We start from the raw sequence: 27,135 nt of genomic DNA on the forward strand, positions 1-27,135 counted from the left end.
TGACATCTTTGGTAATGTGAATTCCTTGAACAAAGAATTGGAAAGAAAAAACATGAATATAATTTTCGCAAGAGAAAAGATTTCAACATTTGTATATAGTGCGTATATAACAACTCTTTGACAAACTAATGTGTATTAATTATATTTAACATTGCTATTAATTAGGCTGGACAAAGCTTTTGTACTGGAACCAGAAAGTGGAACAAAATAAGATAGCTGCTTTTCCAAAGCTAGCAGAGTTTTTGGAAGATTGTGAAGATCTCAGTCTTTGTGACATCAAGGAGTCAGTTACAAGGCATTTGACGAAACTAAAAAAGCGGTTCTCAGAGTACTTTACAGAGCTTGATTCTCATACTGTCAATTGGGTTGTAAACCCCTTCAACTGTGAACTCGCAAATATACCTGGGGAGCAGAGGCACTTATTGAACTTTGCTCCAACAGTGAAACATACATGAAATTTCAGAATGAGACAGATCTCTCATCTTTTTTGGTTGTCAGAAACTGCAAAGGTTTTTAAAATTGCACATGAAGAAGTGACAAAAATACTGCTGCCTTTTGCAACAAAAAAACCTACCTCTTATTATTTTATTATTATTCTTTATTTTTGTTTATTGTTTAATGTACAGAGTGCATTGGCATAGCTGTAAGGCCCTGTGCATACATTAATAAATAAAAAAAAAAGTAAAATTAACTTTTTTTTTTAACCAGGTGTCTAGTGTGTATATAACAACTCTTTGACAAACTAATGTGTATTAATTATATTTAACATTGCTATTAATTAGGCCAGACAACTTTATTTGCCAGTAGTATACATAAACTTAAATCCACATTGTTTTAGGAGAAGTATTATAAAATATGTAGTAGATGGTACTTGGTTGTAAGCAGAGTCGTATTAAAAAAAAATGTCTGGGGTAATATCACTTAACACAAATAGACTTTGGAGTAATGCCCAAAAAAGTTCCCAGACCCCTGCCATAGATGATCGCAAATATAGCATACAGAACAGAAATCGTTTTTCATAAATCTCCTTTCAACCCCTTGATAGTAGTGGGAGTAAGGAAAGGGAGCTTCATCATTTAAAACTCATCTGCTCCATAATTGGAGAAATGTTCCATTGTACATCATTAATACTCACTTCAGATACATCATTGTTAGATGGAGCGGCATTGCTGATTGAAGGCACTGCTAAAGCCAATTCTTGATTTTCTGTTTATCTTTTAGTATTAGTATTAGCAATGGCCACATGGTGCAAGGAAGTCAATGGCTTATGCTGCACCAGCCAAAAAAAGAAAAAAATAATAAAATTTAAAGATTTAATAATAAAACCTATAATAATAAAAAAAAATAATAAAATTTTAAGCAATCTCAATAGTCTTTTTCATTCTTGTACACTTATTGCCTTTGTCTTTATTTTCTTAGATCTTGTCTCTTTCATTCTTGCTCAATACTCTGGAGAATGCTCTGCACTTGCTCTGACTGTTCTTTAAAAGCTGTTATTTACACTGATTCCCTCAGCTCAATCTTAGTGTTATGTAATTCTTCAGATAAAGTTCATCCTCTTCTTGATAAAATTAGAAACTTGTTACTACAGATTGAAAAACGCCACCAACTAGTTGCCTTCTGTTGGATTCCAGCACATTCTGGTATTTTGGGCAATGAACTTGCCGACAAAGCTGCAAAAAATCCAACCACCTTAGATTTAACGAATATCCCCGTTCCAGCATCAGACTATACACAAATTATTCATGCTGCATGCCTATCAGAATGGACAACAATCTGGCAATCTCAAACTAATAATAAACTCTTGCAGTTTAAACAGGATCCGAAAATTTGGTGCTCCGGTGTCCTTACTGCAAGACGAGAAGAAGTAATTCTTTCAAGGGCAAGAATAGGTCATACTAATCTAACCCACCTTTATTTACTCACAGGAGACGATCCACCACAGTGTCCACATTGTTATATAAATCTGACCTTTAAACACATTCTCATTGACTGCCCCTACTATAGAGAAGACAGAACATCAACCCTGCTATCACTGGTAAATCTTGATAAACCAATAACTTTAGGGAATCTCATTGGTGACAAGGCAAATATTTCCGAATTTTTCAACTACCTCAAGCAAACTGGACTTTTTAATCATTTCTGATTTTACAAAAATTTCTCATATCCTTATATTATAAATGAATAGGTGCATTATAGTCACAGCATATATGTGTCATCAAACCCCCATAACAACAACAACAGCTCTGCGCTTGACTTTGGCATCGTAAACACCTTTTCCAAAATTATTAATGTTAAAACTTCTATAGCGGCACCTAACAATGGAATGTAACAAAAATGGAGATGAAAAAAGAAATTGATAAATATTTTTATTGTTGCAATCATACTATTCAACAAATGGCTACAGTCAAATGGGTAATTAGGCTATTGGCTTGGATTTTTCCAACATCTTCCAAGTTAAGGAAGTTTTCGCATAAAATAAAATATCTTTTGTGCTTACGAGGCACACACGGTTTTTTTTTTATTGTGTTTTTCTAACACAGTTCGACGAAATTCAAATGAATGGCTTTTGAATTTTGTAAATCAGTTCACGAGAACTCGAGATATCACACCTGTCATGACAAATACGTCACACACGCTAATCACACTACTAGTGAGTGCTTGGCACAGACTAGTGGGGAGTGTATTAAGTGCCTCTGGCAAAGCCGCAGATAGCATAATTTCTGTGATGCATTTTTCGTGAACAATCAGATTTACTCGGTTGATGCCTCCAAAGATTTTTCACATCAAAAAGGTCTTATCATGGGTGCATGTTTAGTGGGAGTCACAATTCAAGAAACAAAAGACAGTTTTTTTTTTTTCTTAAAAGATTCCATCTCTAAGGTTTTTAATTACTGGAAAGCAAGTAGTTCTTCCACATCTGAAAAGCATAAATGTGGCAGAAAAACAGTACTTCAAGAACAAAGCCATCGTACTCTAGGGAGGACTGTACAGGAAAAATAGGACATCAAGTGTATAGCAATATACACCTTAGAATCCATGCCATGCTGCACACTTGGTGTTATTAGAAACAAAAGTGAATTGATTCATTACTGAATAAAGGTTTGTATTTTTTTGGCCAGTGTGTGTGTGTGTGTGTGTTTAACCTTGGGCTTTAGATTTTGTATCCAGTGTTATACTAATGTACCATTTAGAGAATTTGCTTCTTCCATTTCAGAATATTGTTATCATTAGCCATATGGTGCAAAGAAGCCTGAGGCTTTTGCTGCACCTGCACCAAAAAAAAAAAAATTTCTGAGTTACCCCTACTCAGAGAGAGAGAGAGAGAGAGAGAGAGGAGAGAGAGAGAGAGAGAGAGAGAGAGAGAGAGAGAGAGAGAGAGAGAGAGAGAGAGAGAGAGAGAGAGAGAGAGAGAGAATTAGAAGGGAATCACTAAGGAAGAGAAGAATGATAATATCCGGCTCAGGACCCTGAGTGTGCCAAGCCCATACTCACCAGATGTGACTCCCTGGGGTTATGCAAATATAGATAAAGCAGCTCTTTTATTTGATTTTTGTGGTAGAAAAGAATTCTCGAATTACCATTCATGACCTGAACATTATTTTTTTTAATTAGAGGTATTTTTGAGGTGAGATGTTTTGAGGGATACAGTTTATAATTTGATGTTTTGATTTTAAAGCTAATAAAGTTTTATAGAATATGAAATTTTATCATTTAACTTTTGTGTAATTGCAAAATATCACAATATATTATATACTTTATTAGTTCAAGAGCATGCTGATTATTTTCTAGGGATTGGATCTAAATGGAGTAACATTAATGCTACTAGGATGCCCATTGACATCAGTTTATTGATGGTTATAGGTATGATGTTGGCTTCCTGCATTATATATAGTATCATTATATGGTATGTGGGTGCTGTATGGCCTTGGCAGTTTGGCATTCCTAAACCTTTTTACTTTCCATTTATGGTAAGTAAGATTCACATTTACACTAGTTTTTGCCTTTCACTTTTATACTTTTTAAATTCATCAGTTGGTATTCTGTCTGCTGTTATTAAAATATTTTTCTTATTTATGAAGATTATACTAAAAGTAACGTACATTATGTGGATGATGTACTGTGCTTATATAGAAAGAATGCTATTTAAAACTAAAATAGCATTCTTTCTATATAATTTACATTCTTTGCAAAATTTTCAATTGTCTTAGTGAGTACTTTATTGAATTTAGCTAGCCATCCTTTTGTGTTGTTGAATTATCTTGGCTGACTGTAGTGGAAAGCACTTTAGGCAGCTTAATTAATATACTGCATCTGATATTTTGTAATTTTCAATCAAATTATCAGCTAGTTCTTAGTAATTTTCACTTGTTACCAAGAAAGCTATTCACTACAAGGTGAAATGACTACTAGGCATTTAGTATTAGCAAGGGCACATATGCAAGAAAGCAAGCAAGCTTATATAGCATTAGCCAAAAAAAAAAAAAAAAAACCCTTTTTTTTATCCATCCCCTTGCTCCAAATGTTTGCCAATTTCTGCCTTGAATCTATTTAAGCTATCAACTTCTACAACAAAAGATGGAAGTTTGTTCCAGCTAATGATCGCTTGATGGTGTTGGTGGAGATGTTTTTGGCACCTCCTTCATTGAAGTCTGCGATGATTTGTGCCACTGTCGATCTCCGGTTGGCTGAAACAACACGAGACAGACGTTGATGGTCATGTTCATCCACCCACAGGTATTTCCATCGTGGACAGCCCACAGCTCTCTCCACGATGAGATGTTATTCTGGAAATGCTGTATTCCTGATACACTCTTGGTACTGTCAAATGGGGATAGTGCAATTTCTGTACCACCTTCGTGATAGTGACACATGCATCGGGCACCTGCTGTCATCCCTCTTTCAAAGTCTGTTAACTCATGACATTTTCCATACTGACATCGAATTACTGGCTACATGAATGCAATGTACCTACATACCTGCCGAGCGGTGGGCTCTTCCACTAGTGAGAGAGGTGACAGCATCGTGTTGTCCAGGTATCACATGAATTCTGTCCTTTCAATGTATGCCGATGATTTTGCTGTTTTTTGCAGTTCACAAATATTCATACTATTGAAATATAGCTGCAACTTCAACTTTCCATAAATAAGTTAGAAATATGAACACTGCAGAATGATATCATATATCAGAACAAAAAACAGTTCCAGTTCACTTATGCAAAAAACACAAGCTGCATCCAAAACTGGAACTTAGGCCACCTGATCCCTCACACCTTTGTTTGTTTCCTCATATTTCTTTCCTAGGTTTAATGACAGACACCAAACTCAACTTTGTTCCACATATAGCATACCTCCAAACTGTCTGTTTGAAGAAACTTAACTTTCTCAGGTCTATTTCTGCCCTGACATGGGGTACCGATAGATACTGTTCTACGTCTGTATCGTGCCCCTCTCAGGTCTCATCTAGATTATGGTACTGTTGTCTATGACTCGGCTAGGAAAATTACACTGATTCGACTTAATATCATTTGAATGTTCTAAACACTCCAGGAGTGTTTAGAACATTCCCTGCCCAAAATCTTTATGTAGAGGCACATGAGCTTTCACTTCACCTTAGATGAAACTGCTGCTCCTCAGTTATGCAGCTGAAATTCAAAATCACAACCATTCGAACATTGCTTTTCAACCCAGAATGGACAGCATTATATAACAGCAAACTGACTGAAAATAGACCCTCTGGTATTCAAACTAAAAGATTTATTGCACACATGGAACTTTCAATTTGACAATGTACTTCAAGAGATGACGTACCTGATCTACCCTGATCAGTAAATCTCCCTCGCTGTGATACTTATTTTCAGCAATGAGGGAAGAAATCTGTGAAAAATGAAAGTATTAAACAACTACATAAAGGCCATTGCCCTCAATAATACTCAAAGCCCTAATATATATATATATATATATATATATATATATACAGATGGTTTGAAAACGGACTCTGCATTGGTGCTATGGCTGTCTTTTTTTACAGTTTCCACATCACTTCCAGTTGAATGCAGCAATTATGCTGCAGAATTATACTCAATGAAATTGCTGACCTCCTGAAACTCCAGTAACTCCTGAAATAATGGAGTTACTGGTTAAAGATGCATTGCAGGATCATCTAGACAAGACTGCAGCAATAATTCAGACACAGCATGGGTTTGTTAAGGGAAAGTCTTGTCTTACAAATTTGATAGGATATTATGATGTGGTTACAAGGGAACTGGATGCAAAAAATAATTTTGATATCATATATTTGGATTTCAGGAAAGCTTTTGACACTGTTGCGCATGGAAGACTATTGTACAAATTGGAGCAGAATGGTATCAAGGGTAAGTTGTTACAATGGATAAAAGGATGGTTAAGTGCTAGAAGACAAAGGGTGGTAATCAATGGGTGCTGCTCTTCTTGGACTAATGTTATTAGTGGAGTCCCACAGGGTTCGGTGTTAGGTCCACTGTTGTTTTGTATATTTATCAATGATATTGATGAAGGTATGTCAGGCTTAATGTCGAAGTTTGCAGATGATACAAAGGTTGGCAGGGTTGTTAATGGCAGTAATGGCAGTGTGCTACTGCAACAGGCTCTAGATAATTTGGGCAGATGGGCTAAGAAGTGTCAACTGAAGGCCTCATTTAGAAAGGATGTAGATTTACTTGAGCATGTACAGAGAAGGGCAACAAGATTGGTGAGGGGAATGAAGGGATCCTCTTACCAAGAGAGGCTTAAGTTCTGCAAATTGCAGTGGCTGGAGACTAGGCACCTGCGCGGTGATCTGATTGAGGTGTATAAGACCTTGAATGGGTTGAGCACGCTGAATTCTGATAGGATCCTTCCACTTGTTCAGATTACGAACCTAAGGGGGCATAAATTCAAATTAAGAAAGGACAGGTGTAGAATAGATGTGCGGAAATTAGCTTTTAGTCAGCGGGTGGTTAATTGCTGGAACAAACTTCCATCTGTCGTTGTGGAAGTTGATAGGTTGAATAAATTTAAGGAGGAATTGGACAGGCATTTGGAGGGAATGGTGTGATTTTTTTTTTTTTTGATTTTTTTATTGGCTAATGCTGCACAAGCTCATACACTTGCTTTCTTGCATCAAATGCCACTACTACTACTACTTCAGTTCCCACCTCTCAGTCCATCTCCTCAACTTTTCCAGATCCTGTTGCAGTAGTGTACTATCATTACTGTCATTAACAACCCTGCCAACCTTCATGTCATCTGCAAAATTAGACATTAACCCTGATATACCTTCATCAGTATCATTGATAAATAATTAAAATAACAATGGGCCCAACACCAAACCCTGGGGAACTCGACTAATAACATTAATCTATGACGAGCAGTGTCCTTTGATAACCACTCTGTCTTCTCCCACTCAACCATCCTTTTATCCATTGTAGCATCTTGTCCTTAATGCCATACTGCTCCAATTTGTACGTTAGTCTTCCATGTGCCACAGCATTAAAAGCTTTCCTAAAATCCAAGTGTATGATATCAAATTTATTCATTGCATCCTGTTCCTTTGTGACCACATCATAATATCCAATCAAATTTGTCAGACAAGACTTCCCCTTAACAAACCCATGCTGTCTCTGAATTATAACTGAAGTCTTGTCTAGATGATCCTGCATCATTTCCTTAACCAGTGACTGCATTATTTTCCCTGGAACAGAAATTAGACTAACAGGTCTGTAATTACTTGTGTCACCCTTTGATCCCCTTTTGTGAACTGGGGACACATTGGCACATCTCCAGTCCATAGGAACTTCTCCTGAGTCCAAGGAAGCTTTCATAATTATGGCTAAGGGTTTGCTTATTTCCTTTGCTGCTTCCTTTAATATAACTGGATAGATGCCATCCACCACAGGCACCTTTCTTATGTTCAATTTCAACAATTTCTCCTCCACTTTGCTCTCAGTAATTACAAAATCATTTAGCTCCTCCAGAGTTTGATAAGCTTCTGGCCTCCACTTCCCTACAGACCTCTTCGTGTGTGTGTGAGTGTGCATGCGTGCGTGCGCAAAATACTCATTCAGTTGCCAGCTACCTCAGAAGGTTCGTCAACAATTGAACTATTGATGTCAAGTGGACCAATGTGATTCATCCTCTTCTTTACATAAGTAAAGAAGTCTTAACTGTTTTTCTTTGCATTGTTTGCCAAAGATTTCTCGTCATCTGCCTTTGCTTGCCTAATGTCCTTTGTGACTTGATTATCTACAATAGGCATCTGTGTCTCCTGATAATTTATATGCATCCCATGCATTTTGCTTCCCTGCCACGAGTCTCATTAGGTCATCTGACATCCATTTAGGCCTGAACCTGGAACAGTATTTCTTAGTTGGTATGAAAAGCTTTGTAGTTTCCAAGATTAATTACTTGAATGCTTCCCATTTAGAATTTGCTGTTGATAACATCATTAGTTGGTCCCACTGTAGCATTTAAAAACTCTGAAACCACCGTAGTCACCTTTATGAAAGCAAAAACGTTTCTCCTTACCCCTGATGGTAGTTACATCTTTAAGGAAATCCCACATCAGTACACTGTGATCACTGCTGCCTAGTGGTTCTTTTATCTGCAGATTCTTAATGCGTCAAGAATCACTGCTGATAATCAGATCAAGAGTATTATTCCCTCTGGTTGTCTCTCAAACATGCTGCTGTAGAAAACAATCATCCAATAAATCCGCAAATGGTCTTGCTGGTGTGTGAGTGACCAACCACAAGTTGCAGTCTATATCTGGGAAGTTAAAATCTCCCATTATAAGACAATCTGATTACTGGCCCACTCTATTTCCCTGTACAGTTGTTCATTGTACTCATCAGAGTCATTAGGCTTATAACACACTCCTACTCTCAGCTTGGTTTTCTCAGTGCTTATGTCACACTAAACTGACTCAACACTGCATTGTCACCTATGTCAACTGGATGCACTGTCTTAGATTTTGTGTTTCTTAACTAACAGCATCACCCCTCCTCCCCTTCTACTCTGTCTATCCTTTTTATGAGACATGAGAGAGGCAGATCAGGCAGCCAAACAACCAATCAGTACAACACTGGCAAATGATCAAGTACCATATATAGATTATTTGAAGAACATAAAAAAGTCTGTATATTTCAAATGCTCTGAGCTTGGAAATCACAAATGAACAACAAATTGCTCCAAATAAAACAATAACTGGCTTTATGGAATTCTAGTTTCCGGCAAAACAGACAGAAAGAGATTTGTACTGGCAAGATTACTCATAGGTCATAAGTATCTGCTCATAGGGAAGACCCACCTCTATGCATGTATGGTAAATCACCACTTATTGACAAACATATACCTCCTAGATTGTACATACTATTCCATATCAGAAAAAGAACTTTGCATTCATTGTCATTATTGCAAGAACCTTTATTGCTAACCCATGTTAACGGAAATAATGCAAATCTAAATGAATTCTTTACCTTTCTTAAACCAAATACGAATATAGAATTCTTCTGATGCCAAATTGGACCAATTTAATACATAAAATTATCATATAAGGATAGGCACATTTTTCCTAAATTATCCCTGTGCCCTAAATTATCAGTACCAATACTAATTAACACAAGTAAGTAAATACATCTACTCTTCTTTCGAGAAATGTTTGGCACCCATTAAACCATGTTTATCCATATCATCAATCATCTTATTTGATTTCCCCTTCTTATTTGAATTTTGTAGTGCAAAATTTGGCCTGAAAATCTGAAGCAAATTCAAAGGAATTAATATTTTTTTATTAATTAAAAATAGAAAATTTTATATCCTTTGATAAATTGTTATAGTGGTTTTCCCTTAAACCTCTACCAGATGTAACATTAATAAATAAATAAAAAATTCAGTAGCACTGGGATGCATTGGTTTACAGATTTCACCAATCAGGGTTTTTTGGGAACAACAGCAAGATATAGTTGAAGAAAAGTTTAAAATTCTAAACTTTTTAAAATTTATTATCATGTATAGTGGATAATTATTTATATAATAAGATCTGAAAATATTTATAGAAATAGTATAGCATAAATAGTGTTGTTAAAAAAAAAAAAAAAACCCTCTTGCAGACTTATGGTCAACTTTCAGTTGAAGTAAACATAATCAAACCCAAAAGAAAACTATGGATAATTAAATCGTGTGTTCATTTTTACTGCAAAGCTGAACTGTAAAGAATTTTTTACAGATATACTTTTCCAAAGAAAAAATAATAAATGATGCAGCAATTATTCTTAATAAATATTTAATGAAATAAATTAACATAAATTTTTAATGAATATTGGTCCAAGTATTTTAATATTAAAATGCTCACACTTGTTTCAATAATTTCACACAAAATTCATGCCAATTTTTCTGATTTCAGTTAATTTTCACCAAAACACCTGCTTGAAGATAAAATTTCATCATATCATTGGCAAAAGTTTGAATAGTGTTAAACCCGTGTCAGCTTTATTCATTTTAATGTGTGATCATAATAAGCATTTCAGAAATACTGAATGACTGATATTTTCATGCAGCATGTTTAGGTATGCACAAAAGCATGCCTCCTTCATATCTATTTTAGTTTTTAAGTTTCAAAATAGGTTTAATTTTTTTATTTTCCAATTTTTAGCCCTCTTACTGGATGGGATCCAAGCCAAAAACAAATATAAATGAAACTGAAAAATCATCTGAGTATTTTGAAGAATCCCTCAGCGAAACACCTGGTATTGTGATATCTCACTTGACAAAGGTACAGTTTGTTTGTCTGTTCACCATGTATTGCAAGCAAATTAATATATACAATTGCTTTGTGCATTTTTCTGTATTCTTCATTAGCTCTTGTTTGTTTTTTTAAATTTTTTTTTACCAGTTACAAGTTGTCTACACTAAAAGAAAGTTTATCCTTTCCTTTTTTTTAAAAAAAAAAAAGAAGAAAAAAAAAACAGAAATATTCAAGATAAATTAACTTGTTATTGTTATTTGGTTTTTAGGAGCATTAGCAACTAAGGCCATATTGCTCTGTGATTATGCAGTGGTCATTCCTGACCTTTCCGTATTTGGTGGTGACGGGCTCGAACCCCAGTCTAATCAAGAAGCGTGTGCTACGCACTGCTGCTCTTTCCCACCTGGCTACGGAGGCACCCAAGATAAATTAATGGAAAATGCAGATAAAGATTAAGAAGCATCTAGAACTGTCCTTCGTGTTCTTTGGACGTTATTGGCTGGATCTCTAATATGACTTTGGAATATGAATTTGGAATATACAACTCCATTATTTTTAAGAGTAAACTATTAAGAAGTCTGAGAAAAGAATATTAATTTGTAGAATATGATTAGTTCAGATGGATTACTTATAAATATAAAAATACTGTAGATATCAAACGATATAGATAGTAAACTGAAAAAAAATAACCACAAACGTCTTATAAGCACTAGTATGGGTAACTAACATGTCCCCAATGCTTTTGATTCAGAAATGATGATAATTTCTACCTTGCAGATAAAGACCTTTCAAATAGTTCCACAAATATCCAGCAAGTAAGGAAAATTTTGTGGCCGTATTTTCTCTTCTAGAGCTAAAATAAGTTGTTATGCTGCATTATGCAAGTAACTGGAGACCCTCATCTAAGTCATACAATGCACGTTTGATATCTGAAATCCACTTTCTTATAATTTTGCAGTTTTCATCAAAAAAATGAGGAATGCATGTTGAATTCAGGTTTCTATAAGTCTTTTTGATCACACTTTTTTTAGACTCAGGAACACTTGCAAAGTTGCATTATACAGCACACTCTGTAAAATTTTTTTTTTTTTTTATGAAAACCCCAAACACGTGAGGTATTAGAACCTATAGTACTTAGTATGATGCTTGGGTTGGAGGTTGAGAAGACGAAAGAAGATATTTGTTGACATTAGACTTGAACTTCTATAGACTAAACCTGTTCTGTTCTGTAGACTGTAATTTTAAGGAAATACAATATGAAGGAAGGTTGTTCCAGAAAATGGCAGTTGAATGAACAAATGAGGAAGATGAAAAGTTGGTTCTGTGAATTTGAAGTTGGACAGTAAATGGATGTTGGCTGGTGGCGGAACGTGTTTGGACTGTTTTGAAAGAGAGAGAGCAAGAATTGTAAAAGCCAATTCAGAAGAACAGTGCCCATGGAAGTATCTGTAGAAAAGGCATGCAGCAGAAACAGTATGTCTATGAGACAGCGAGTGGAGAGACTCTGTTAGAGATGAGTCATTAATTAACCTAACTGCCCTCTTCTGAATGAAATCTAGAAACCTGAGAGAGGTTTTGGGGGCACCGCCCCAGATGTGGGAACAATATTCCATGGTAGTGCGGATTTGCAATTTGTACAGAGTGAACAGCTGTTTGGAAGAAAAGTAATGCCGAGAGAGAAAGAGAAAACCAAGTTTTTTAGATGCAGAGGAAGCAATATTTGTAATGTGCTTGTGCCAAGAGAGAGATTAGAAGTCAGGGTAATCCCCAAAAGAGATATATCAGCTTGCCTGGAAATCGGAGTGTCACCAAAGATAAGCATAAGAGCAGAAGAATCCTTTTTGTGAGATATAAGACAGGGCTGAGTTTTAGAAGGATTTAAATCAACTACATTGTCTTTGCCCCACTGGAGATCAGCATTTAAGGAATTGTTAGCAGATATTTGAGAAGTTGAAGCTGATTGAGCAGGGCAAGGTTTCTCAAAATGGAAAGTGGAATGCAATGTGCTATCATCGGCAAAACTATGGATAGGATTTCCAGTCAATGGAAGAAGGTCATTAATATACAAGAGGAAAAGTGTGGGGGAAAGAACTTGAACCTTGGGGAACAAGCATTAGTGGAGAAGTTAGCATTTTAACTACTTGCCATATTTTATCAGAATGTTCCCTTTTCACTAGTGAATGTAACTGCTTTTAGCCGCCTGACTGAGCTCTATACACTAAATCAGATTTTACCTGACAGTGATTGAGTATTCGAGTTTTTAGCTATTTAAAATTGTTTAGCATGTTTATAGTTATTTAAAATATGCCTTTTATGTTTGTTCCACCAATTTTTATCCTTATGCCTACAGAAATAGGTCACTACGTCAAATAGTGACCTAATTCTGGAGGTCACTAAAAATCTTTCTTGCTTTTATATGACATTTAGTATATTATAGACTTTGTTGCTGATGGGCTACAAGGTCAAATCAAACAGAGGTGATTATCCTATTGTATAAGGCAATGGTTAGGCCACATTTGGGATACCACATACATGTTTGAAACCACATTTTAGTAAGGGTTTAGATCTGTTGGAAAAGATGCAGAAAAAGAACAGGTTTAATCAAGGACATAAAAGGATGTTCTTACCAAGAAAGGTTACGCTCTGCAAATTTCACTTCTTGTAAAGTAGGTAACTGCATTCTGGACTACTTGGGTGTATAAGGCTTTTATTAAAAAGGGTTAAGTAAAACTAAATACCAATGGCATCATTTCTTTCTCAGTTAACATATACAAACTTAAATTTAATTGAAAAGGATGGTTATAGCATATATGTACAGAAATATGCACTCATTTCTTGCACTCTGGTCCTTGAGGCTGTCACAGACACTCTCTCAGGTATGACAAAGCTGGGCTTGCTACCTGTGAGTCTTGAACACTGATAGAACTGATATTCAAATGATGCTTGAGTCAAGTGGACTGAATTTTGCTGAGGTCTAGTTGGCCTGCAACAACCTCTGCTTGCACTTTTACAATGGTGGGATTGTTAGTAACCCTGGGTATAACCCCATGTGTGCAAGTCCAATGGCATCTAGTCTGCTGGAGGTGACCACCCAGATGCAAATCAAGGTAAGCAGGGGTTGAGGTGTGGCGTCCATATCACATGGAAGATTGCCACCCATCTATGTTACTAGGCAATATTAGATGGTAGATGACTCTGATCAACTGGTTCAATACCACCACTTTGCTTATTGCAAGCTTGAAGTGGTTGAACCTGAGTTTAGCTTTCAGAGCACAGTTCCAGCTACTCCACTATCTCTTCTATCATGCAGTATGAGTGATGTTTTTTGTGGTTATGATGGCATCAATCTGAGATCCGATCTTCTTTAACCAATCTATTGATCTAATCTACTGGAGGGAGTCTGAGTAGTGTGTTGTGGAGGGCACATTGTGTGTACGCTATATCCAAAAATTTCATTAACTCATTCATGTCCTCCCCCCCCCTTTCCTTACTACTGAATACATCATGAATAGTCACACTAAAAAAACGACCTTATCTGAGATAAGATCGAATCCTCCCAAACATTTCCTCATTCTTTTCACAATGTGATCTCAGTTCCAATCTCAATGATGTCCCTTTCCACTCCAAGCTCCACATATGTTTTCTAATAGAATCCCAATTATCGGTTGATTCTACAACTGCTCATATCAGTTGTCCTGATTATTCATTATATGATTCCTTTCTCTTCACTGGTGGTACTAGTGCATATGTCCACTCTGATATTCCCTGTCAGGGACTTTGTAGTTTGGAATCTCCTCTTTTCGATATTTTCTGACTTATAATCTCTGTACTCTATTCTGTCAACTTCATCTGTTGTCCTTTATTGTTCTTCCAGCTCCACTAATCACTTGGAATTCTTTGACTTCCTCTCTTTGAAACTTGACTTTCTCCAGTCCAACTTTTCTAATTGTGAAGTAAATTTTCTTGGTAATTTTAATACTCACATCTCCAGTTGGCTCATGTTTTCTATTCTGATGGGCCCAGCTGATCAAAATGAAAAATGCTTTTGTTGCCAATTTCAATAGAAATATTGGGGTGAAACAAGCAATTGCTCTTGACATTTCTAAATCTTTTGATTATGTTTTGCATAAATAAGCTTCCATATTATGGTTTGTCAACGTATTATTTTTTGTTTTGGGTATTCAGTTTTCTCTCTGACTGCTCATTGTGGGTGATGGTAGATGGCTGTCTTCTAATTTCTCTACTAATACTGGTGTTCCCCAAGGTTCTGTTCTCTGTCTCACTCTTTTCCTCTTGTATATTAATAACCATCTTCCATTGGCCAGAAATCATATCCATAGTTTTGCTGATGACAGCACATTCAATTCCAGTTTCTCATTTGAGAAGGTTAATTAATGATCCATCTGTAACAAAATCTCTCCCCTCATTGCTGTTCTTTTTGTTGCATGCCTTTTCTATAGATACTTCCATGGGCACTTTTCTTCTGAGTTAGCTTCTGTATTTTCCACTCTCTCTTCCAAACCAGTCCGAACAGTGACACAGCTAGTCAAGCATCCTTTTACTGTCCAACTTCAAACTCACAGAACCAACTTTTCTTCCTCGTTTATTTCTTCGACTTCTGTTTTCTGGAACAACCTCCCTTCATATGTATTTCCATTTCTAATATCAACAGGAGTCTTCTTTCATCTTCTCAACCTTCAAACTGTGCACTGTACCAGGTATTATAAATTCTAATACCTCTCGTGCTTGGGGTTTCATTAAAAATAAATAAAATAAATATTTTTGTTATAAACTGATTTATATAATAAACTTTCTCCTATTGTTGTGGAAGTGTGTGATTTGAATAAATTCAGTGAAGGTGTGGACAAATTGTTAGGAGGAATGGGCAATTTTTTGTTTTACTGTTGCTGCGTAAACTTTTCTTGCTTGCTTATGTTGCCAATAGACTTTTTATCTAATACTAATTATGTATTTGTAAACTTTACAACTGAAGAAAATAAAAATTTTCCAAGCACTTTTGAAATTCAGTATTTAAATGAAGAATTTTTGTAATTACTAAATATTGTTAATGTACAGTATGCAGTTCATTGCAAAGAGAAGTAAGTAAATTTTCTAGTTGAACCACTTTCTGCCAAGGTACATATTATTTTAAAAAAATTTAAATCCTGATGGAAAGTGGAACGGTACAGGTAAGTGCACAAACCAGTTTGATAGAAACAATCAACAATAATCACTTATTGCCCCAACTTATCAGATGATTCCTTTAATACCAAAGATCCCAGCTGATTTTTACAACTAGAGAACTGAAGCCAACTGGAGCTATGAAGATTGAAATGACCAAGAAAAATTACTTCACTGTTAGGAAGGATAAGTTAGACAGCAAAAATAAAAGGAAGTCATGTGGTTCAGAGTGATTTGTTGAGCTAGGAATGATAACAGCAACAAATGAATTTTTCAGAATGAGGAGAAAAGATCAAATAAAAGGAGATCAAAAAGAGGAGAATCTGTGTTATAAAATCTCTGATAAGTAATATCAAAGCAAACATATGCACAAGTACTCACTTTCAAGCAGAAGGAATCATAGAGTTCATAATTTGTACATGTGAGATGAGTGATGGATGAAGAAATTGATATCTGGTAGAAAAAGTAATGGACAGACATCATTGTTATTAGAAATCAGACCATGCAGTATTTGTGAAATTAAATAGTAAGTTTATGGGAGATCTTGTTCTTTTTGCAGATGAGCTTGTTCTATTAATTTGACTATATAATATTTTGGTGTAGATTTGGGATGGAACTCATCCATGAAATCATATCTAAAATTGTCTTCACAAAATGAAGACATTATTAGATATGATTTACACATAGCAAGGTTTGTGTCTAACTTTTTAATATAGCATGAATTTGGCAGTGTTCCCCTCAACTGGCAGAGTAGAGGCAGGAAGATTATACACACTCGTTCAGATGCCCTATCTGTAGCACTACTAATAGGTTTGGTGTGGTAGGCTGTCTAGCAAACAATCTGCAAAATTCCTTTTAAAGTTGAATACTTAGTCTAAATAACTTTGGGAATCACCATGATATCCATCATAACATTAAAAGCCATCACACTTGGTTTATTATATTGATGTGAGGTTGGAGTTTTTCTCCATAGACCACATATAGATTTGACCACTTAATCTCCATTAAGAAAAGTGGCAGTATTTCAGGAGGTAATGAGGATCATCTACCATTAATATTGTCAAATGTCAACAAATTCCTCTGTGGGGAATGGCCAAGCCTTTGGTGACACCTCTTGGTTCACACCTAAGAAATCACCTCCAGTATACTAAGCATTCATGCTGTTTTTGGACCTTGCATGTGTATGATATACTGAAGGTTACTAATAGCCACCAGTATGACGGTATAAGATTTGGCTATTCCAGGAAAATGGCCATTTAACTCTTTGCTGGATGCATTTTAGACTCAAGTTGTACACATTATTCCAGTGATGGAACAATGTACGCATTGAACCTCAGGCAAAAGGCAAAGTTTTAGCATCCCCTTTTTTTTTGCTACTCAGTTTATTTACTTCCTTTTTTTTTTCTCTTCTGCATTGTGTTTATCACGAATTTAACCTCTTGCTTTCATTTCATTAATTTTTTTTTTTTTTATTTTTTTTTTTTTTACTGCTTGAGTTCTCTTCTATCTTTGTCTTTTATATTTTAGACATTTCTACTACATGTTCTTCTAGGTTTTGATTTTGTGTTGACCTAGTCACGCTGCCAGTTAGGTAAGTTCTTTTACTATTTTTTCTGTACATTTTCCTTTTGTTCCTTTGTCAAGTCAACCATGATCCACATAAATACATTGCGTTCTTCCCCATATTTATTTCCTTTTGATCTTTACCTGTTATATTTCAAAACCTTTAATTTTATTAAATTCTCCCTAATTCACTACTTTTTAATTGTTTTGCTTTGATATGTAGTCTACATTAGAAACAGAGGCTCTGTTGCCATCTTTTCATGAATTTCTGGTGATTGACTGAAGATAATGACACCAGGCATGTGCGATATACGAAAATGCATTTATCTGTTTTTATTTGTACATTTATGTATAATTAAATTTTTTTTTTTTTTATATACCATAATTTATTTATTTCATTTCTATACTCTTTTCTCTATTTCTATATTTCTTCACTCTATTTCTTATATATCCTTACTCTTTTTTGCATATTTCTTCTCTCTTTTACTATTATTTATTTTCATTATGGCTGTTTGTTAGTTATCTATTAATTTTAAATCTTTAAAATTGTATGTTATAGATAATGTAAATGTTAGGCATGCTTGTTTACTATATACCAGACTTTCAAGAGGGTTGGGATGGGGGAGTAATAATTTATGTATCTCTTGATAAATCATTAACCTTTACATTACCCTTTTGTGTGTTATTTTTAGTCATTCCATTTAAGGAACAGAGAGAAACTAGCAGTTGACAACTTATCTCTCAATTTATATAATGGACAAATTACTGTTTTGCTTGGACATAATGGAGCTGGAAAAACAACTACAATGAATATTCTTACAGGTATTTCCTTTCCTGTGTATCTTGTTTTAAAAGAGTATAGAATTTTTGGTTGAAATTTATGGTGCTTACCCACAGGGCCAGATTTCCCATTAGGCACCATAGGCACAGTGCTTAGGACCTACGAAGGAAGGAAGGCAAAAATTTAAAAAAAAAAAAAAAAAAAAAAAACAACAGTTCACTCTTTTCACTGTGACTAATGAAAAACGAGCTGAGAAAATGTGTACAATTGGCTCTAAGAGCTTCGATTCAATGCGCATATGCTATCTCGTGACTAGAAGAATCGAAGTGATGGTGCTCTGTCAGTTGAGGTGGTTTATCATTTGTTAATTGACATGATTCACAGTCAGTGTGTTAAAATAAAAGAAACATTTTATCCTTTTTTTTTTTTTTTTTTTAGTACATTTCGGAATAAAAGTGCCTAGGGCCTGCAAACATCAAAATCTGCCCTGCTTACCCATGTATGACAAGGAGTGAAAAGCTGGCCTAGCTCTGACCACTGGTTCTCAATGATTGGGTGACCTGTTTCTGATTTAAATCCAGCCACAAAGAGGAGAAAATCATTTCTCGATTTTAAACCATGCCAAAGGGGGAAATAGTTTTGGGGTTTCAAATTAAGAAATGAAGTTACACACATGAATAGATCATCCAGTAACTGTGAACCATTGGACGGAGCTAGATCAGCTCTTCACTCCTTGTTGCAAAGATCCATGGTTAAGCACCATAAGGTAAATTTCAACCGAATTTTTTAAAAATCTGTATGCTTATTTTTATAGTAGTTTCATTCCTGAAAAGCACTGTATAAATTAAGAGCTAATTTCCCATAAAAATTAATGGTAAAAGGAGAGTTGCCTATAAGGGTTAAGCAGATTCATAGAGTTGAACTCCAAAATAACAGACAGTTGCAGATATTTATTCATGTGAAATGTGTAAATAAAAGATTTGACAGTTAAATTCCAGGACTGAGTTTATTTGCATGCTTATCAGAGCATGTGCCGTGGCAGTTTATCTATGTGACTGCTTTCCTCTCCAAGAAGCAATCAAAATAAATACATACATACATACATACATCATAATCATATATATCACATACAGCAATTACATATGTAAGTTACATCACTTACACCACACAAATGAGCTCTTCCCTCATTTGTGTAGTATAACTTATTTGTACATAGTTATGTTAGAGCTGTCATGTTGTTAGTTGTTGTGTTGTCAGATAAACACAAACAATAACTGGACTACTAATTTTGAACTAAAGAAAAAAAAAATTTTAATCAATAAAGAAAATTCCACTTAGCAGCTCTCAAAAAGTCATCCAATCAAAAACTACCTCGACAGCAGAAAAAAATATATATTTAGATCCATCAGTTTCTGTCATGGTGTATATGATTTCTGTGTTATCCATAATTTCATTTTCCCCCAAATCTATGACACATCTGTTGCACATAAAAGATTGTTGTATAAATTGGAACAGTGTGGCATTAAGGGCAGGTTACTGCTATGGATAAATGGATGGGTGAGTGGAAGGAAACAGAGTGGTTATCAATGGATATTGCTCTTCATGGACTAATGTCATTAGTGGTACCCCAGGGTTCAGTGCTAGGCCTATTGTTGTTTTCTATATGTATTAATTATTATTATTATTATTATTATTATTAGCTATAGGTGCAAGGAAGCCTGAGGCTTATGCAGCACCAGCCAAAAAAAAAAAATTACAGAATTACCCCAAAAGAGAGAGAGAGAGAGAGAGAGAGAGAGTCAAAAGGGAATCACCAAGAAAAAGAAGAATGATGATATCCAGCTCAGGACCCTGGGTGTGCCAAGCCCATACTCACCAGATGTGAGCCCCCGGGGTTAATATTATGATGGTATATCAGACTTAATGTCTGTTTTCAGATGATACAAAGGTTACAACAAGATGTAAGATGTACAAAAATTGGGTAGACTTGCTGAGAAATGGCAATTGAAGTTTAACATTGACAAATGCATATAGGAAGCTGGGTAGCAGTAATCCCATATTTATACACCAATTGCGTTATATTATATTCAGGATAGTGGAAAATGAAAAAGATTGTGGGTAATTGTGCAGCAGATGTGAAGTTCCCTGAGCAGTTCAGAAAAGCTGACAGGACAGCTCATGGTTTTTTTGAATGATATATGAGAATTTTTCCAGCAGGGATATGGGATCATTATCCCATTGTATAAGGCAATGGTTATGCTGCATCTTGAGTAGTGCATGTCGATTTAGAGATCTCACTTTAGGAAGGATGTGGAACTGTTGGAATGAGTGTAAAAAAGGAAACAAGATTGAGGTGCACTTACCAAGAAAGGCTTCTGTTCTTCAATTTGCAGCATCTGGAGATTAGGAATTTATAAGGTGATCTGATTCAGGTGGTATTGAAGACTTTGAATGGATTAATCAAGCTCAGTGTTGATAGCATTTTTCCTCTTCTTCAGACAACAACACACATGAAGGGACATAGATTCAAATTGTTGTGGAAACATGTAATTTTTTTTTTTTTTTTTTTTTTTTTATGTAAACCCCAAACACGAGAGGTATTAGAACCTACAGTACTTAGTACCGTGCTTGGGTTGGAGATTGAGAGGATGAAAGAAGATATTTGTTGACATTGGACTTGAACTTCTGTAGACTGTAATTTTCAGGAAATACGTATGAAGGAAGGTTGTTCCAGAAAACGGCAGTTGAATGAATAAACGAGGAAGATGAAAAGTTGGTTCTGTGAGTTTGAAGTTGGACAGTAAATGGATGTTGGCTGTGGCGGCACGTGTTTGGACTGTTTTGAAAGAGAGAGCGGGAATTATAGAAGCCAATTCAGAAAAATAGTGCCCATGGAAGTATCTGTAGAAGAGGCATGCAGCAGAAACAGTACGTCTATGAGACAGTGAGTGGAGAGACTCTGTTAGAGATGAATCATTAATTAACCTAACTGCCTTCTTCTGAATGGAATCAAGAAGCCTGAGAGAGGTTTTGGGGGCACCACCCCAGATGTAGGAACAATATTCCATGGCTGGGCGGATTTGTGATTTATACAGAGTGAGCAGCTGTTGGAAGAAAAGTAACGCCGAGAGCAAAAAAGAAAACCAAGTTTTTTAGATGCAGAGGAAGCAATATTTGTAATGTGCTTGTGCCAAGAGAGATTAGAAGTCAGGGTAACCCTGAAAAGAGATATATCATTTTGCCTGGAAATTGGAGTGTCACTAAAGATAAGCATAGGAGCAGAAGGATCCTTTTTGCGAGATATAAGACAAGACTGAGTTTTAGAAGGGTTGAAATCAACTAAGTTGTCTTTGCCCCACTGGAGAATTACCTGAAGATCGGCATTTAAGGAATTGATAGCAGATTTTCGAGAAGTTGAAGCTGATTGAGCAGGACAAGGTTTCTCAAAATGGAAAATGGAATGCAATATGCTATCATCGGTAAAACTATGGATAGGATTTCCAGTCAATGGAACAAGGTCATTAATATACAAGAGGAAAAGAGTGGGAGAAAGAACTGAACCTTGGGGGACACCAGCATTAGTGGAGAAGTTAGAAGACAGAGAGCCATCTACCATTACCCTCAGTGAGCGATCAGAGAGAAAACTGGATTACCAATTACTAAAAACAGTTGGCAAACCATAACATGGAAGCTTGTTTAGAAGACCTTTTATGCCAAACAGGTTCGAAAGCCTTTGAGATATCAAGAACAACTACTTGTGTTTCACTGAACCTTTCCATTGAATTAGTCCATAAATGGGTAAAATAAGCCAGAATATCACCAGTGGATCGACACTGACGGAATCCATACTGGTGATCTTTGATCAGACTGAAGGTTTCTAGGTAGTTTAAGAGTTGGCAGTTAATTGCTTTCTCCATTACTTTAGAAAGAGTAGCAGTAATTGCAATGGGACAATAATTGGATGGGAGGGATTTGTCACCCTTTTTAGGAACTGGCTGGATATGAGCAAATTTCCACGCAGAAGGAAAAACACCTTTGGAATAAGAAAGTGAAAAAAAGGTGGCAAAGAGTAGGAGTAACTTCAGGAGCACAGATTTTGAGAACAAGTGGAGAAATACCATCGGGACCTGGAGCTTTCTTTGCATCAAGATTCACCAAAATCCTTCTGATATCCTTTTGATGGAATACCACAGGAGGCATTGAATGGAGCATGTTTTGAATGGTGGGAAGTGTTTTACCAAGAACATTAATACACGAGTTCGAAGTAAAATGGGATGCCAACAAGTCAACTTTATCCTTGGCTGAAGTGACAACAGAACCAACTGGTTTTGACAGAGGTAGGAGCAGAGATGGGCATAAGTTGCTGCCAAATAGTTTTGCCAAGAGACCAGAGTGATCGGCTACCATTAGGCAGAAAGCGAATTTTCTACTCTTAGCCTGTTCAAAATCTAGTTTGGACTGATTAATAACTGCTTTACAATTGTTGCGAGCTTTGGTGTAGGCAGAAAATGAAGCTGGAGAATTAGAAAAAAGCCAATTACGATATGCAACATTCTTCTCTTGAACAGCCTTAGCACATTTATTGGAAAACCAAGGTTTAGTTAAAGTGTGAGATTTTAAAGTGGAGTGTGGGATAAAGGATTCCATTCGTGCAAGAATAATTTCACTGACACGATCTGAGCAAACGTTGACATCAGAAGGTTTGAAACAGTAATCCGACCAAGGAAAAGAAGAAAAGAAGTCTTGCAGGTCATCCCATTTTGCATTCTTGTAGTGCCAAACAACACAAGGTTGGAATAGCCATGAGATAAAGGTACCATTGGAGAAGAGACAATCACCAATTTGTGATCTGAAGTGCCTGAAGGACCTCTCACATTGACCGTGTACTTAGAAGGGTTGTTTGTGAGAAAAAGATCAAGCGTATTGGCTGTATGATTAGGATTGTCCAGTATTCTTGTAGGTAAATGAACAATCTGTGCAAGGCCATTAGTAATTGCAAAAGCCTCAGCATCTCGACCAGCTGGGTCGGTATGACTAGAAAACGGAAGCCAGCTGGAGTTGTGAACATTAAAATCACCAAGCAAAATTACCTCACTGTTAGGAAAGTTGGACTGGAGAAAGTCAAGTTGCAAAGAGAGGAAGTCAAAGAGCTCCAAGTGATTAGTGGAGTTGGGAGAATGGTAGAGACAACAGATGAATTTGACACAATGAGGTAGAGAGATTTTAAGCCAGAGAAGATCAAAGAGAGGAGATTCCAAATTGCCAAGTCTCTGACAGGGAATATCAGAACGGACATATGCACAAGTACCACCTTTGAGGCGAAAGGAATCATACAGCGAATAATTTGGGCAACTGAGATGAGCAGTATTTGAATCAACCAATAACTGAGATTCTGTCAGAAAAAGTACATGGGGTTTGGCAGACTGCAAGTGGAAATGGACATCGTTGAGATTAGAATTGAGACCACGTATATTTGTGAAATGAATTAGGAAGTGCTTGGGAAGTTTAGATCTTTTTGCAGATAAGCTTGCTCTATTAGTTTGACAATTCATGGTGTATTCAATAGTAAGAAAAAGTGGGTGGGACATGCTGTATGAAGTAATGAAATTTTTGGATATGGCATACACACGGTAAGATTATACCCAGATCCTTGACATAACGTGGCCTCGACAATGCTCCCCGCATACACACTACTCGGACTCCCTCCAGTCACCATCTAGCAGAGTAGAGGTAGCAAGATTATACACTAGCTGATCCGGAAGCCTCCTAGAGAGTTACCAATAGGTTCGGTCCGGTGTACTAACTAGTTGCCGGCCTGCGAACACCATTTTAGAGCTGTACCCTCGAAATGTAAGGAATATTGGATCTCGCCACGATGTTCATCATAACCTCAAAAGTCATCAATCATACTGCATGATGGACAGAATACAAGAAACAGCACCGTATTCAGCAGTCACGGGCTTGAACCCCGGTCACTCAAGGCACGTGTACTTATGCACCCGCGCGCCTGACCACTAGGCTACGGCGGCCTTCTGGTCTTGGCATATTGCCTTTTGAGTTTGCAATATTCATTTTTAAGCTGCTCAACATCTGCGGTTGGCCAGCTTGTACGATGTTGTTGGAACAACTGGCAAGCATGAAACACATGACAGTGTAAGATGGGCAACTCCACCATGGTGTTGGATGTTTAGGCAGCACGAGGGCAGGCCTTAAACAGTGTTCTGGACATACATTGCATAGTCAGATGCAGAATAATTAGCAGTAGTATTCATCATAGGGTCTGTGAATGAGAACTGAAGAGCATCATCAAAATGAGGCCATAATATACATTTAAGGAAAAAGCGGCGAAGGTCCTGCAAAGGAAAAGAAGTGTTCGGAGAGGAAGACTTAATTATAAAGGTAATAGCTCTGTCATCATTAGAGCAATTGCCGCAGTTAACAGACCAATCAGAAACAGTGGAAGCATTGGCATATGTAGTCACACTTATGTCTATATTACTCTTTCCAGATGTAGAGCTGAAGGTACAAGGCATGACAAGCTGGTTGAGAGTAACAAGGTGATGAGAGAGTAAGAATTCTTCGATAAGTCTGCCTTTAGTATCAGAGGAAGATGAGAACCAGAGTAGAGACTTTGCATTAGCATCTGACATGATGAAAAGATGTGTGGAACCAACAGTAGCAATAACATTATTAAGGTATTGAAGATAAACAGTGATATCAGAAGTAGGTGGACAGCATAAAGAAACTTGGAAATAAGAAGTGCTAGAGGTTGAAACAGGAATGCAAACAGCATGTTGTGTGGTAAGGTTTTATCACAAACGCTAATCTGAATGTTGTCAAAATTGATTTTGACAACATTCAGATTAGCGTTTGTGATAAAAAAAAAATGCAGAGCATGGCTCAGCATGATTGGACTGAACAACACACATGGACAGAGGGTAGCCAGAAACTTTGCCTTGATGATAATATGGTTCTTGAAGGGCCAGTATTTAAAATTGGTGAACATCCAGATATTGCCAAACTTCATTAAGTTGAAGGATATGCAAGTCAGAAGTGATAGAGCCATATGCAGTTGCTGAATGGTTATAAGATGCATTACTCATAGTTGGTTCTTATTTTTATTAGTTCTTTAGCTCACTAGACATTGTGAATCTTGAACAGAGTGCCTGGAGTTCTTCTTTCTAGATTTGCAATTTGCACATACTGGAGGTTCAGATTTACTTGGGCATTTGCTAAACACATGGCCACGCTTGGAGCAGTGACCACAAGTGGGGGACTCCTGTCGATATGTGGTTGCCTAGGCAAGTGTAACATTTCGTCACCACCACAAAAGATCTAAATTTGTGGGCAGTAAACCCAATGTAGAGACGCTGTAACTTAAAAAACAATTTATAATTTATATTTGTATTCTGTTGAGCAGGAGCCGAAGCAGGCTTAGGTGGTCACTGAGGAAGAGATGATCTTTAGTTCAATGGCTGGGGAACTAGGCAAACCATGTATTACTTGAACATAAGTCAAGGTGGAGGAATCAAAAGGTGAAGGAAAAGAGACATGTTTTGCATTTTCTTCCAGTTTAGTCAGAAGTTTTGCATTCTCTAAGAGAAGTTTATTTAAAGCATGTTCAAGGCCAGCCCACTACCGAAGAACATTTTTGGACGCTTCTTTAGTCACTTTGTTGGATTCTTTAAACAAATAATCTTCAAAATCCTTATGTAATAGTTCTGTGGAAAATGAACAAAGGGAAAATGAACAAACCTTTTTTGGAAACTCTACTTTCAGAAGAAATGGTGGGATCAGCACTCCATGAGGACATAGTAGATTGCTGCATAGGAGTGTCATAAGTGGAATCAGCACTTATAGAAACATCAAGTTGAGGCTGTATAGCAGAAGCACGGTTATCAGGCATTAAAGTATCACCACAATCAGAAGCAGACAGCAGTCTCACAGACAGATGGAGAATGTGCAAGCGAGGTACAGGTGTTACATTGAGAATTTAACGACTCAATTTCTGAAGATCCTAACTTCAGAAGACTGCAAGGTTGCACATTAGGAGAAGCAGTAGTGTTTTCAGAAGAAACATCACTAGAAGTATCACTGTTATCAAGGTCAGTTGCTAACGGTAGAATTAGCTGTTCTTGAGTTGGAGAGGACTCCCCAACAGTTTGTTGATAGTAGTAGTAGTAGTAGTGGCATGTGATGCAAGAAAGCAAATGTATAAGCTTATGTAGCTTCAGCCAAAAAAAAAAAAAAAAAAAAAGAAAAAAAAAAATCACACCATTCCCTCCAAATAGTTCACAGAGTCAGTGAAATAAATTATCAGAAGTAACAAGTAGTATTTCTTGGTAGAATATGAGTAATACGTAATATGAGTTTATTAAGTTAGTTAATTTATTTATTCAGTAACCTTTAAAGCAAGAAAAGCCTTTTAACAAGAAAAACCATAGTTCTTTGAACAAGTGTAATGCCTTTAACGAAACTGCTCGCAGTTGCTCTATGACAAGATATTTATATAGCTATATTGTTCTTTACAAGTTCAGTATTAAAGTTTGTACTATTGCTGAACTGACAAATGTTAGAAAATATGTTGGGTTTCAGCAGACAACCAGAAAAGAGGAGGGGAAGTTCATTACAGCAGAAGCAAGTAAATTTCTAACCTATTGTACTAGTTTTCTTGTCTCTCTTAGAAAATTAAACCTTTTAAGGTTTTTCTGTAGCAAGCATTGTCACTGTTTCACACACCAAGAAGAAAGTAGGTCACCACCACAAGCACTCTTTCTTCAAGGTCAAAGTTCAGAGTAGCGAAAGAAAGCACTCGCAGAGCAGCATGGCGACAGGACACTGGTCAGCGG

At 36.4% G+C, this 27,135-nt stretch overlaps 1 protein-coding gene across 1 annotated transcript in view; it reads left to right on the forward strand.

Moving 5' to 3' along the window:
* Positions 1-27,135, forward strand: part of LOC150088381 (phospholipid-transporting ATPase ABCA3-like) — a 286,503-nt gene that overhangs the window by 127,404 nt on the left and 131,964 nt on the right. Inside the window, exons 7-9 of the mRNA XM_090369476.1 lie at positions 3,793-3,971; positions 10,669-10,788; positions 18,198-18,327. Coding sequence (XP_090225602.1) covers positions 3,793-3,971; positions 10,669-10,788; positions 18,198-18,327 — 429 coding nt within the window. The remainder of the gene's footprint in view (positions 1-3,792; positions 3,972-10,668; positions 10,789-18,197; positions 18,328-27,135) is intronic.

The sequence above is a fragment of the Mastigoproctus giganteus genome, chromosome 3 (genome assembly GCF_048544385.1).
Source record: "Mastigoproctus giganteus isolate SK-2022 chromosome 3, ASM4854438v1, whole genome shotgun sequence".
NCBI lineage: Eukaryota > Metazoa > Arthropoda > Arachnida > Uropygi > Thelyphonidae > Mastigoproctus > Mastigoproctus giganteus.